At 53.6% G+C, this 14,532-nt stretch overlaps 1 protein-coding gene across 1 annotated transcript; it reads left to right on the top strand.

The window, feature by feature from the left end:
* Positions 1–4,803: 4,803 nt before the first annotated feature.
* On the top strand, positions 4,804–9,294 carry COL26b_004773 (uncharacterized protein; the record flags this gene model as incomplete). Its single annotated transcript, XM_053177640.1, has 4 exons — positions 4,804–4,877; positions 5,122–5,321; positions 5,439–9,200; positions 9,251–9,294. The coding sequence occupies 4 exons, from the start codon at positions 4,804–4,806 to the stop codon at positions 9,292–9,294; spliced, it is 4,080 nt and encodes a 1,359-aa protein (XP_053038352.1).
* Positions 9,295–14,532: the final 5,238 nt, after the last annotated feature.

Below are 14,532 nucleotides of genomic sequence, written 5' to 3' on the forward strand. Positions count from 1 at the left end.
GAACGGCGTTCATATTTTCGGTGGTTGATGAACTGGGGCTCTCCTCGATCGAACCCCCCCTACCCAGGGGGTTCTTGTACGCACCTATACCTGACTTATTCCCCCTTTTGTGTTTTGATGAAATCGGTGTGTTGGAGAGTGGATGGAGCTGATGGGCAAAAGATATATCACATACGTAGAGGCCTGAGAAAAGAAAAAAAATCCGACCCTAATCCGCTCAATCATCATGTTGAAAACCTGAGTTTATATCACCTGTTTGACGCTTGTATTGAGCCTCACCACCAACATCATACATTCGTGTCCAGGCCCACCTCCCTTTCGGCCGCGAAGCCGAACGTGGTTCACAGGAAACGTCCAAAGCACAGGACGACAGTTCCGAGAGCGAGGTTGCGAACAGCGCCCAGCCAGGCCCGAGCTCAAGGACGCAATCTCGGAGAGAGCCCAGGGCTTACGTATCCCGTTAGCTACCGAGAGCCGGACTGGACGGACCCCATCGACCGGAGGAGGGAAGCTCACATTAGCGCGGGTCCGGGCCCCTCCCCGCCCCCTATCTGTCTTGCCTCTCGCTTCGGTCTCTCTCTCTCGTTCTCCTACTCACGTCTCTGCGAATCTTTCCTAGCTCGGCGTGCGACGTCCTCAGATTCGCAGCCCAATCTTTCGAAACATTTGAAGGCGGTTTCCACCGTCAGTGTGGGTGTCACATCTAGTGATACTGGGAGTGTTCTAGATAATCCCGCTTTCCCGGTGTGGGTTCCTGTCGATTTTGATTGATTTGATGGGGCACGCCGGCGCCCCGCCCGTTGAAGAATTTAGATGAACCTCTTTCTCTTTTGTCTTCCATCTATTTGCCGCATGCCTGCTCGTAGGGTTTTTCGGGGGAGTTTCTCATTATGCAAGTAATATGCTGCGGATAAGCCGCGCTAGGTTTTATGATGGGACCTTGTGGTGGTGACATGTTGTGTTCCTTGTTTCCTGTGTGTGTTGCTTGTTTCTACCGTCTGGAGATGTTGGTGGCGGCAAGCTTCCTGGACTTCTTGGACATGAAGGTCCGCTTGGACCTCCTTCTTCCTCTCTTCGTTCTTTGCGTGAACAGAAGGAATCTGAATAACTCTTTTTTGGAGGTTGAGCTTCCTGATATGCGGCTACTGCAAGCTGCACGAAGGGAACAAGGGAAGGACCGATTTAGTGGGTTTTTGTATGCAATGCATGCAAGCTGCAGAACACTTTATCTGAGCTCTTGCTTGTGGAAACATGCGGTTGGGATTGGGACGACCTTCCTGCTCAGGCCGTTTGATACAAGCACTGCATTGCTTGCTTTCCGGCCGAAGAACAGGCTTCAGTTCCTGACGGGCGACCGACCGACCGTACAAGGCATACTGCGATGCCGATCCGTATTTGATTAGGGGGGGATTGCACTGCAGCAAACATCAGATCCAACCCAAGACATTGTTCGAGACACGCGATGTCCGTCTACCGGTTTCTGGGCTGTGGGGAAAGATGCTAGCTAGTATTGGGATTGAACGAATTATTTCGGAAGGGCAATCTGGGCTAGGGAGATCGGTGGACACGGAGCACGTGCGGGCTATGGATAGTGTATTTTACGAAGCGTGGCATTTTTGTCTTTTTGATTTGTTTGGCGGAGTTCAGAACGGCCTTGCCTGGATATCATTCGTGTTGGTATGAAAGAGGAGACGGCCGACAGATGAGGGGTCAAAGCGTCGGGGAGGGGGAGGATGGGTGGTGTGAGAGGAGGGAGGGAAACAATGATTGCGGGCAGAGGGTTCAGGTTTTTTTGGCGCTGCGCGGTCATTACGATGATTAAGGAGAACGACGCTTCATCCTGAACTGACGTGACGCCTTGTGTTGGTTCTTAGGCATGAGGATGATGACAAGAGTTTAGTTAGGTGGCGGTTGGTTGGTTGGTTGGTTGGTTGTGGCTTTCCTGTCAAACACCGTCCCCCTCCACGGACGGAACCGGCAGGGTGGTATTCGTTCATGACGACGATGACCAACACCACCACCACCACCACCACCACCACCACCACCACCCTGTCAGTGTCAAGCAAACTCAGAGTTTCTGGCAAAAAGAAGGAAAAAAGTTCAAGGGTCGATAGTTCCCGGGTTCCCACGCAACGGGAGCGACACGGAGATCAGCCCGCTGGGATGAACTCTGCCAATCCCCTATTTTTGTGATGTCCTGCGGGGTGCTATTTCTGACATGAGTTCTGGTCTTGCACTGCGATTTTCCTTGGGGAAGTTCAATCTTAAGTAATGTGTGTAAACGACGAACAATCTCCTGCGCGCGCCCAACGGGGATTGCAAGAGAGGTAGAAAGAGTCATGCACCTGGCGACGAATTGTCATTAATGCGATTGAAAGTCGAATCGTCGATTGGGCTCCTGGTTCTAGCAAGACCCGGGCTGGATGATGGCAGCAGAAACCCATTCGTCGCATGTTGGTGGGAGGATGCGTCGAAAGCAGTTTCATTAAGCACTTCTTTTAATATAGACGGCGACGTTATTATTGTCTTTGCCCCCATTGAAAGGCAGGCAGGCCGGGACTCCGGCGCGTGCAGGATTGGGACGTTTCAAGCTTTCCCGTCCCCCTGGATCGTTTTGCCAGGTTGTGCTCGTCAACCCGTCACCGACGAGTTGTGTTGCCTTTTGCTCCCTGACTCTCGCGGCCTCTCGAAGATGGGATTCCACTGACAAATGGCGTCGTCGAATGTGCCCTTTGAGGCATGGTAGCGTCTCGCAAGCCTTTTCGTTAGCGGGAACGGTGGCGTTGCCAACGGGAAAGGGGGCAGACGGGTGGCATGCAGGAGAGGAGAATGCTGCTGGAGCTAAGAAGAAACGGCTTCGTCCATCGGTCGTGGTCTTTTTCGAGCTTGCATCTCTGAATGGCCGGTTCAGGATGGAATTGGATGTTCTTAGGAGGAGAAGACTGGAAGTAGTGCACCGGAGTCTGGCCCCATGGAAGGCGAGGTGCCCCGTGCTCTTTTCCTACCTGCCCTGGCCTGTAAGGTAGCCCAGGGCAGGTACCTATGGGATGATGGTCCGTCCTCCGGGGAGGTGCAGCGCAGTAAGGTACGAATAGGTAGGTAGGCAGGCACTTGCAGGTAGAAAGCACCGTCCACCATCCACTACGGCCCCCGGCGGAGGACGGTTGACGAGCTCAGGAATGATTACAAGCCAATAGCGACCCTCCACTGGCCTCGCCTCCGGGGGCGCCACCCTTGAATTGCTCTCCCTAACCCCCGAAAGGGAGAAGACCCAGGGGGGAGCGGGCAGCAAGAGGACCACCCGCCGAGGACCAACACGGCGAGGTGGGCGTCGATGGGCGGACATGAAATTGGAGAGTGACATTTTGCCATCTTTTTCGTCTCCCTCAGTGTCACTCACCACTAATCCTTAATCGCTAACTGTGCGCGTTGCTACCTTGCCGTGTTGGAGCTATCCCAACCTGTGTCCGTTGACAGCTCTTTTTCCCCCTCGCTCTTTCTCTCTTTTTTTTTCTCTCCTGCCACTGCCCAACTCTGCGTCGCGAGGTACAGCAGCAGCCACCTCATTCCCTCGTCTCATCCTGTCTGCGTTGGACAACGCCCCCTTGACATTACTACATTGACGTACCTTACCTCACCATACCGTCCTTCTTTATTCTCTTCTCTCCCCTTCGTTTTGGGCCCTTGATGGCTCTCTTCCCCCTTCAGAGTACCTTTTGCCTAGTTTAGTCGCTGACGGATCCAATTTCTTCTTTACTCTTTGCTTCCTTAGTGCTCTGTCGCAGCCCTGTCTGTCATTGGAGCCGTAATTTACCATTCACTTCTCTCTTCTCTTCCTACCCATCTTACCTGGGCCTAGCTGTGTACATCCAATTGTGTTATCCGCTCTCCAGCAGCACTATTCATAGCTGCGCGGATAGACAGACAGATACATACACTAGCCGTCTGGAGGATATCTCGTTCTATCCCTCCCGTTCTCTTCTCTGTCCAGCACAGCACAGCACCCGCAGCACGCGCTCCAACCCTGCGTGCGTGCCATCTGCGCAACGCAGGTCCATCACATCCCCATCCCGCGCGTCAACCGCACTCTTCCTGCCACACCCCCCGAGGTCCGGCATTGACAAACACGACCAGCCTCTCCCACACCCAGCACGGCATTCCAGCTAGACCGGTCCAAGATCAGACCCCCCTTCCCTCCAAGTCGGATTCGGCCTCCACACCGGCTCTCTGTCTGTCTGCCGCAACCCTCTCCTACCCCCCGAAAAAAAAGAGACCGACCAAATCCCTCTTCTCAACCCCTCGTCGCCAAAAAAGAAACGACCAGGCCAGGACCACACAAACACCTCTCTGTGTCTTCACATTTTGTGCTTCACAGAGCTCAGGTTTGTGCCCATGTGCGGCTCGCCCATGCTCCTTGGCCTGTCCTACATGTTGCCGCCGCCTTTGCCGCTGCTTCTGCCGCGCCTGCAATCGCCCTCCTTCTCAGCCTTACCCCTGAAAATCGCAACCGCCATCGGTCAGGTCTGCCTTTGCTAAGCGACGACGACCCCCTTCCGAACCACTTTTTTGTTCTTCCTCCCAGCAGAGAAGTCCAGAATCCAGAATCCACACCCCGAGCTCGCCCTGCGTTGCGCTGCGCTCTCGTCCCCTGGGGTTCACCGGCCCAGCTCCCTCAGCTCCTCACTTCCGGTCGCGAAACCCTTCACCGGCCGCGCAATCCACCGCCGACTGCCCACGAACGAACCCCTCCGATCCGAAGCCCACCGCGCATTACCGTAGGCCGGCGAGGCCACCGAAGGGAGGATGTCACTCAATGGCCTGGACGACCCCAAGGTCAAGGAGGCCCACGACGCCGCCGTTGCGGAACCCGGAGGATGGTATGATGATCCCCTCCCCTCCCTTTCCAGTCTTTCCTCCCGCCTTCCCCACCATCATAGACAGAACCACAAGTTGAAATCTCCCTTCGTATGCTGGGGAACACCGCGACTTGGCGCATCGCGCAACGTGCTGCGCGCCGATGGTGCCTCTCCTCGTGGATAACCGTGGTCCCGTGTCTTTCCTCCGTCCCATTGTCACGCGCGCGTAGTTCTACGTAGGCTAAAACTGTTGCGCCAAACATAGGTTTCTCCTCAAGTATGCGAGTCGCGATGATGTCGAACTACTCGGTCGCGGGAACGGTGGCATCGTGGAGATCCGGAACAACATAGCTCAGTACGAAGACGAGAACGAGGACCACTCACCCTTGTTTGGCTTTCTGAGGTACAGGCGTCGGAACGTAATCATTAAATATCTTCCCGAAGATTGCTCTCGACTTGTTCAAGGTAGGTTCTGCCTCTTGTCTCTGAGCGTCTGCACAGCGGCGCATTACGTTGCCGGATGGCGCCTTCTATTTTCTAGGGAGAGGAAGCTGACTCGGCCTGTCTTCTGACTACTTGTAGCGCGTGTGACTGTTCACTTCAACGCCGTATGCGAGCGTTTTGCACCGTATAACACGACCTTTTCGATTGCTACCGCGAAGGAGCTCAAGGACACCAAGCTATCCGCCGCGTGCTCCCTGCACGCTGCATCTGGCTCGACTTCGTCCTCTACAAGCTCCCTGCGACGGAGACGGTTGATGGAAATCGCGGAGGAAGAAGAGGAAGAACAGAGAGCTAGCAAAAGAAGATCAGTCGGTGACGGTCTGCCGGAAACCCCCGGAGAAGAGACCGCCGAGGCACCGAAGTCACCAATCCCAGAAGATTCGCCGGTGAAGTTGAATACGGACCTGGCAAACTTGCCCGAGGAAAGCAAGTTCTCCGAGACCCTGGAGCCGCCAGAATTTGTCGGAGCCAGACCGTCCTCCCCCACAAAATCAATCGACGAAGGCCGGCGCATGTCATCACAGTCCTCACGGCCCGAACTGTACAGCTCGTCCTCGTACACCAGCACATTCGGCAAACCCAGAGTTAAGCTTGCACCGCGGCCTTCACTCGACGTCGCCGGCCATCCGCGCACCGCAGCTGTGGGGGCAGCTTTTAGACCAATTTCGCAATTACCGTCCGGCTTCAAGTTATTCTCCAAGGGCGCCAAAAAGGGAAAGACCAAGGAAAATACTCTGGACCCTTCCGAAGCAACCCACCTTGACGAAACAACCGAAATCTCCTTGGCCGCCACCGCAACACCCCTACCCGACGGGGATCCCATTTCCCAGGTTGACGAACCCGTTAGACCACACACGAGCTCGGGACCAGGAGCCCGACCCACCACAAGCTCGGGCGCCTCAATTAAATCAGCCATGCCGGCCCTCACCACCGCCGCCGCTGCTACCAAGCAGACTATGACGCCCGAAAAGGCGCGTCTGATGAAGGCTATGAAACTGCGGGAAAAGAAGAAGAAACTCAGCATCCAACCCACTTCTGTTCCTGTCGCCGACGTCGATGTCGACGTCGACTCTGCCCCGACCGAGGAAAACGTCACTGAAGAAGACAAGGCGGAGCCTACTGAACACGTCGAGGAGCTAGCCGAGCAGACCCTTGCTACCGAGGCCGACGGCGGCGAGGGCGAAGGAGAGAGACGACTCTCAGTTTCCAAGGCGGACTCCGGCATCGTTGTCGACGCGTCCTCCGTATCTGTTCACACCGACGTCGCTTCTGAAATCACCCAGAGCGACTCGCATCCTGCCTCTCCCATCATTGCTTCCTCCGAGCCTGACCACTCGACCAAGGCGTCATCGCTATCCGAGTCTACTGACGAGACGGTGAAGGAGACGGAGGAGGATCTCCAAGAGCCTGAAGCAGAGCCGGTTGATGACGAAGCCGTCGCGGACGAGACCCCCAAACCAATCGAGCCCCTGCCCGAGCTGGTTGAAGAACCCGAGACCGCCGCCATCGAAGATACCCAGCCCGAGACCGATGTCCCTGAATCAAGGGAGCCTGAGCGATCACTCCCGACCGATAACGAAGTGAAGCCTGTCGAGCAGGTGGAGGCGGCCGAGCCCGAGAAACAAGATACGCCCGTTGTTGAGCAGACCCCGGAGGTCGCCCAGGTTGAGGAGCAGCTTCCCGAGGAGGTGCCAGAGACTGAGAAGTCCGAGGTCCAGCCTGCATCTGAGCAGGTTGAAGCTGAACTTCAGCCCGAACCAAAGAAGATCGAGGTCGAGGTGCCCAAGGCTCCCCTCACGTTGCCCGTCTCCAAGTTCTCCACGAGCCCAACGCAAGAGAAGGCTTCCTCGCCGAAGCAATCGCCCAAGGAGGACGTGAAGCAGGAGATTCAGACCGCCTCTCCGCCAAAGGAAGAGACGCCAAAGTCACCGCTGTCACCTCAATCCCCGAGCCTGAGGGTTCCCAGATCCAAGTTCTCGACACAAGACCTAAGAGCTGCTGCGACCGAGGTTCCCATGATCGTGTCACCGGAAGAGGTTCCTGAGGAGCCTCTTCAGGCCACTGCGGAGGAGCATGGCGAGAATGACGTCCAGTCAGCCGAGGCTGAGAAGCGGCACTCTCTCGTCGACCCCATCCGCACTGATCTCGACGAGTCTGAGAAGAAGGATGACGGCAACATCTCCGACGACGAGGATCTCATGAATGAACTCGACTCTGCTACCGTCGAGCACGCCCAGCCGGTAACCGTCTCGAAGTCACCCATCACACCAGTTTTCCCCAGTCCTCCACAGCCCGCCAGCAGGCCCACCTCTCGTGGTGTCGTACGCACCATCTCGAACCCCATACGCGGCAACCTTCTCACCCCTGCTGATGTGGCGGCCCAGGACCAGAACAGGAGATCCATCTCTTCTGGCGCCGCTTTTCTGCACAAGATCACGCAGCAGCAAAATCAGAACCTCGCTCCCAAGCAACCTGGCAAGATTGGGTCTAGCATCTCTCAGCGGATCAAGGCCTTGGAGAAGCTCTCTGCGAACGCACCTGGCGTCGTGGAGACCGCCGACTCAAAGTCACCGAGACCGTCTTCTGCATTCTTCTCCGTCAAGAGGGGAAGCGTCAGAGAGCCTCCTTCTCGATCACCATCGGTCATGGAACGCACAAACTCTCTCAGGGTGCCCAGTCCAGCGCCTTCATCAATTATGGAGGACACAAGAGATTCATCCCCCGAAAGTGCCAAAACCCGTGGGAGATCCGGATCTATGGCCAACAGGCTTTCAATGTTCGAGGTCCCCGGCGCACAGCCGCCCAGAGGACGGCCTGAATCTATCTCTGTCACGGCACGGATCATCCGCGATCCCAGCCAAGTAGGCAGGGTCCCGGAGCCGCCTAAGGATCCTTCTGAGTTCGGCCGCCTTGAGCTTAGGGAGTCTCCGTTGGTCGTCGATCACCAGAAGGCCGAGCCCGAGCCTCCTATGCCCCCGCCCGAGCTGGCGAAGGTTGAGGTTTCCAAGGAGACGATTCAGGAGAGGAGACTTTCTAAGGAAAAGCGCCGCTCCCAGTCCATCGACCCCGCAGAGTTGGATGAGCCCCCTCGCCGTTCCTCCCTCAGCATCATGAAGGATTTCATCAAGGACCGCCGCAAATCCGTTACTTCGCCGTCCGCCGAGGTCCTCAGCGCTCCTCCTCCCATGTCTCCGTCCAAGTCCCCTACGAGGCCCCCTTCCACTCACCAGAACTCCGGAGGTTTCACCCGTCGTCTGTCTATCAGCAGCCGTCGCTCCTCCATTAGCAAGGAGAACCTCGCCAGCGGAGCCATGTCGCCTTCCATGTTCACCGAGGGCAGCGGCTCCGGCGACGACAGCAAGTCTACTACCAGCGACAAGAAGAAGAGCCGTGCCAGCCGATTCATGCGCCGCCTGTCCTCCTCGCTCAGCAGCGCGGGTCGTAGTAAGACAATGACTCCCACTGCCATCTCCCCCACCGTGCAGGAGGAGGACACGCTTGAGGTCACCCGCCTCCAGCAGCCCACCCTTGAGGCCTTCATGGGCGATGTCAACGTCCAGTTCCCCGACAACCTGCTCTGGAAGCGTCGCAGCCTTTGCCTAGACTCCCAGGGCTTTCTGATCCTTAACGCCGTCGCTGGCTCTGCTTCCACCGCCGCCAAGGACAGGCCTTCTACTGGTGTCGGCATCAAGAGATACCATCTCTCCGAGTTCCGCACGCCTTATATCCCCGATGTCGAGCTGCAAGAGCTGCCCAACAGTGTTGTCCTTGACTTCGTTGAGGGCTCCGGCCTGCAGGTTGCGTGCGAAGATCGCGCCGGACAGTTGAATGTCCTGCACAGTAAGTTGCCATCACTCCCATGTCGAAGATAATGAGCTGACCCTTCCCAGTTCTCCAGGACGCGCATCAGAGCCACAGCTCCTTTGGCCAGTAAGCTGCCATGACTTGGGATCTTTCCTACAGACACCAACTTCTTCATCAACCCATTCTACTATACCCACACACTTCCATTCTCACCAAAATCACCAATCACGCCAACCCGCCGCTTTTCTTTGTCCACATCCCTTCTTCACCCTCTCGCCTTACGACGACCTCAGGCTCGACATGCATTGCTCTCGCCTCGTCACTTATTACCGACACCACCATGCCAGCCAGCACCCAAGACCGTGCTGGCAGCTGGACTACCCGACTACGCCTCCGACACACCTCTTCCCTAACTTACAGGGCACTAATTGCATGTCGCATGGCCCGACGCCCACTACACGTATTACTTGCGTTTTTTTCTTCCTTTTCTTCAGTATCGCACTTTTTTGCACTTCGTTTCAGTCAGGAAATGATACCACCCCGCAAGGGGACCGTTCAGGTTGGAGAGAGAGAAGCATTTGGAGACGCGCTTTGGCTTGTTTGGAAATGCCTATCCAACAGAGCTCAAATCCGGCTTTTCATATGCGAGAGAGATATGGCTTCTTGCTTTTTTCCTTCTTTTCTTTAAGAGATGTAGAAAAAATTGGGGGAGGCGATGCAGATACAGACCGGAGGGGAAAGAGAAAGACGGCCTCATTTTTTCGGCGCGTTAATACCCACAGATTACGCACGCCTGTGTTGGAGAATTCTGAAATGTACATACTAGAAGATACTACCATGTTTCCCCGTCAAAGGGGGAGGATGGGACTTGGAACAGGCTGGCCTCCGTGGGGGCTATCAAGATGCTTATATCTGACTTGGCTTTCGATCTTGATGTGATGCCATGTAATGTGATTTGGAGCTAGCACGTTTGCTTGTGGGTAGCGAGATATTGCTTTCAGTGATGACGCGGAAGCTGGACACACCATGGCCATAACGGTCAAGCTGATACTGGATTTGGGCGTCATCGGTGGCGGCGGAAGGGAAGGTTGGTTCATCAGGCATGTAAAAGCATGTTGTTGTATGTCTGTCGTTACTATAAATGCAAGCCAGTACACGCCCAGTTCCGTCTTGTTCACCAAACAATACCGGGGTCTTCCCATGCCTATTGGGCTCCGCGGTCTAGGAGCAGCAAACAATGGTAGCCAACTCCCATGACCTACCTGCCCTTTCACCCGAGATCCCTGAGATTCGTTCCTGAGCAGTCTGAAGCGAAATACGTGTCGAATACTCCAAGTTGAATACATCGCAGACTGAAGAGGAAAACAGAAATGACGGCGGGCATTTGGGGGTTCATGGTTGGGACTAAACAACTCGATGGAGCACATAAATCGAAGCAGCTGGACTGGAGCGAAGTCTTCCCAGCCTGAGGGCATTCTCCTGGCTCTAAGAACGACACCCGGGTGCAGACAAGTCTATTTTTGCAGAATTTTCTCTTGACGGGAAACAAAGCCGTTTTGATAGACCTCGGACATGGGCGTCCTTCAGAGAACCTGTCGTTAGTAAAAAAGCAGGAGGGGATGTCGAAGACCAAACCAGCAATAAAACTTCAGGCTTGATTGTCGTCGAGACTTGGTGTCAATGGCAAAGAGGATAGGACGTGCTCTGTTCCCAACACTACAAAGTTATGACCTTTTCGGACATGGACGAAATGCATTTATGCTCTCCGGATACGCTGGAGATAGAGATGGTGGAGAGTGGCGGCTGAGGTGATGCCAAGTCAATCACTGCGATTGTCGCCCTTGAGTTATTATCGTTCCAAGGAATGAACGGATCGCTAGTTCAGATAGCAAGCTTGGAACGCAAGTGGTCTATGCGCGTCCGAATTGCTTACGCTGATCTGGTGAGATAGCTTGGTAGCACTTATGTTCTTTGACTCCAACCGTAGGAGATGAGCATGGATACGGTCGAAGAGTGTTGCCATCATCCATGGACTGCACATTCGCCTCGGACATTCGAAAAGACCTTGATTTTATACATTATCTTGACTTTGTATAATGTCCCAGCGGAACGTGAGTGCTCCCAAGTACTCGGTTGAATATCTGACCATGTAAGGCGAGACGCAATTCCACATGACGCTTCCAGTGTTTGGGCATCACCGGCAGTCAACGACAGTCGAAGCATATGTGGAAACACCGTTGTATAATCTTTCTTCGTAAGCAGGATACAACGGAGGCGAGAGACGGCGATGGACCCGTAGATATTGGGGCGGCTGTCAGGACGACTGCGGGAGGCGTTGGTATTCTGGACAGCTGGACGCGATTGGGGGGTTCTCTGAGGGTTTGAGACCTCCGGAGACAGCGTTTCGTTCATTGTGCTGAGGGTTTCGTTTGACTGGGAGCCTGTCGCCTTTTTATTTGGACCGCTTCGGATTGGCATAAGAGTTTATGCGTGGGCAATGGGTGTCTCTTGTCTTGACGGTTCTGCCCACTTTCTATGCATTGAGATTGCGATTCTCAGACCATGTCACAGTCAATGCTGCATTTCGCAAATATAAATACTGCGCCGGCACTGACGATCAAACAGGACCTTTTCTTCAATAGAAGCCGACTTCCTCGTTATACTTTCCCCCGCGCCAGAGGCCGAGTACGGAGAGAAACACTTGTGATGTCAGAAACTGTCCATACGCGCGCATACCCATACTAGTTCAGTTTTTAATCAAGCTGAAACTCATTTCTTCGGACAAATACTTGGAAAGTAACAGAGGGACGAGACAAAAGCACAGGTCGAGACAGGTTGTCCATGTTATCAGTGTTGTTCCGAGTTGCGGCGTCGTCGCAAAGCCGACTCTCTTATAGAAATCCAAAAGCGAACAAAATAGGAGAGTATTATTTGAAGAGTTCAGAAATATGCCACAACACGTAAAGTTATAAGTACCAGCTGCTTCTGAAGATGCCCACTCTGATGGCAACAGCCCAATGATGACTGCCAGTCTATTCTAGACAAACTAGACACTTCCGAAGAGACAAATGGCAGGATATGTTCATGGGTTGAAACCGTAGATCGTGCAGCACTTACAAGTGTGCAGCGCTAGTATACACAGGCGAGAACGACGATGACGATTGACAGCGTCCTGTCGCGAGATCGCACGAGCTTGTTCTTCCAACTATCTCAAGCTGAGATTCGAGTGTGAAGAAGACATTGTTTGACAATTTCACGCGACGAAGTCACAAGTTGCACATCATTGTTTCTGATGCCCCTCTTCTAGCCGAGGGGAAATGCTCTTATACCTGGGGGACACAGTGACAAAATTGATTGTCAATCCTGAAATCGACAGATCTTGAGCACTATAAACATCACCTTGAAGAAACGCGAGCTCATTCGACTGCCAGATGGGATATGTGCGCGACTTCAGTCTGTCGTTTTCGCAGACAGACGTTACCATCAGGGAGCGTTCCAACACTACCAAGGAGGTATGTTGATTATTTCAGCAACTTCGAGTCATACTTTCCATGATAATGATGAGAAAATCAGAAAATAAACCGAACACTTTCAGGAAAGACTAGAAGAATGGTGGACGGCGAAGACCGGTTGAAGGTGTGACTTTGTTCAATGCCTCAATACAACCGACACGTTTCACCCGTCTCAAACATGGGCAAGAGAAACTGCAGCTCATCACAGCCCTTGAGTCTCTTTCTAATTCTTGGACAGATTTTCTAGTTGAGGAGTCCGATTTCAATCTATACCAGATATCATGGGGGTGATGGTCGGGTTCCGAAAACAGACATGTGGTCGAAGCTAACTCAGACTATGTTGCTGCCTTGGAGTTATAAAAACTTCACCAAAGGTCTCGGACATAACATCCCAAGCACACAATAGGAAAGAACTGGTGTCGCAATGAGCCTGGTCATTCATTTCTAGGTTCTCGCCCATCAAGAGGAGAGGCGCTCGTATAATTATGTAGGATGCCACCGCTGTCAAACCAGGCATTTCGCTCGTTCTCAGAGCTCTATTCAAGTGTAAAAAAAAACACCCAAGAGATCTTAGGTTGAATAAGCGTCTGGCAATTACCAAGGATGGTGAGGGTTCTAGGGTTCTGAGACTCACGACACAGCGAATTTCGACTTATGTTACATGGAAGAGACTGTCACTGGTAGGCCGACTTTGCGAAGATCCTTCGCTCCCCAATCTACACACAGAACCATCTTGTCCTCGTATCCTCCAACCTTGGTCTCTCCTGGACTTTCACTTTAAACCCGCCTGATGAAAGCAGGGCCCTCGAAGTACGTCTGACTTACCGTGCAGCTGCGGGAAGGGTTTACGGGGCGCTTGAGCTCACCGGTTCATGGATCGTAGCAAGACTAACCATTCTATATTAATCGTACTTGTCGTTATCTTAGGACTAGCCAATGGTCTGGGGACGGTGCGTTCGAACTTCATTAACATTCCTGACGTAGATGGTCGGTTCTACCACCAGCAGTTGGAAGACTCCAGAGTTCATCTGGACTGTGTCCTATCGCGCCGAATACACGTAGACAATACTGCCAAGGAAACGACGAAGAAGCGCTCCAGAAGTGAGCAAATTCAACTTTTGGAACTACGTGTACCAGTGCCAGAGAGTCTGTTTCTCTGATGCAAGATAGCATCGGAGCACCCAATCTCGCGACATTTGTTGGGAGCGGTACCACTCTAGACATGGCGATCTAATTTCCTGAATGAAGAAGCGCAGCTGCTAATGCATTAAATAGTCTAGTTCCCCTAGAGCTGTGAATGCCTGAAGGACGACCCAGGTCTTCCTACCGGGACCACGAATTGGTTGACGCTGTGGCTTCTGCTTCGCAGAGCTCTCGACTTGACATTGCGCCAAGTGCCGATCAACCCACACACGATCGAGCTCCTTCATCATCTACCAGATATAAATACACCGATACCTGAGATTAACTTAATCTCCATGAGACAAAATCATCTCCAATACATCCATTCTGAGATCTGGCGCATGCCATTAGATCATGCTTCGGGACCATGCGCGGGCATGTTTCGGCCTTGCTGGCCGTGTCAACTAACCATTTCTTGATTGAGACGCATGCCGTCCTTTGACAATATGAAAGAGGAAAGAATACACTGGAACGAGCAGAGACGCCTAACAGAGATAAGTGGGGTACGCAATTCTAATGGTCTACCAGATGAGCAGCAGCTCCCTCAACACCGTCGTACGAAGCTTCGCGCTGGCTATCACGCAAAGAAGATTCCGACTGCCACCCGACTTATCGCGTTGCCGTATGTATTAAACCAAAGACGTCCCTTATCTATCCTTGAAGCCTCGTTCGGC

Source organism: Colletotrichum chrysophilum (genome assembly GCF_026319265.1).
Source record: "Colletotrichum chrysophilum strain AFK26 chromosome Unknown scaffold_30, whole genome shotgun sequence".
Classification (NCBI taxonomy): domain Eukaryota; kingdom Fungi; phylum Ascomycota; class Sordariomycetes; order Glomerellales; family Glomerellaceae; genus Colletotrichum; species Colletotrichum chrysophilum.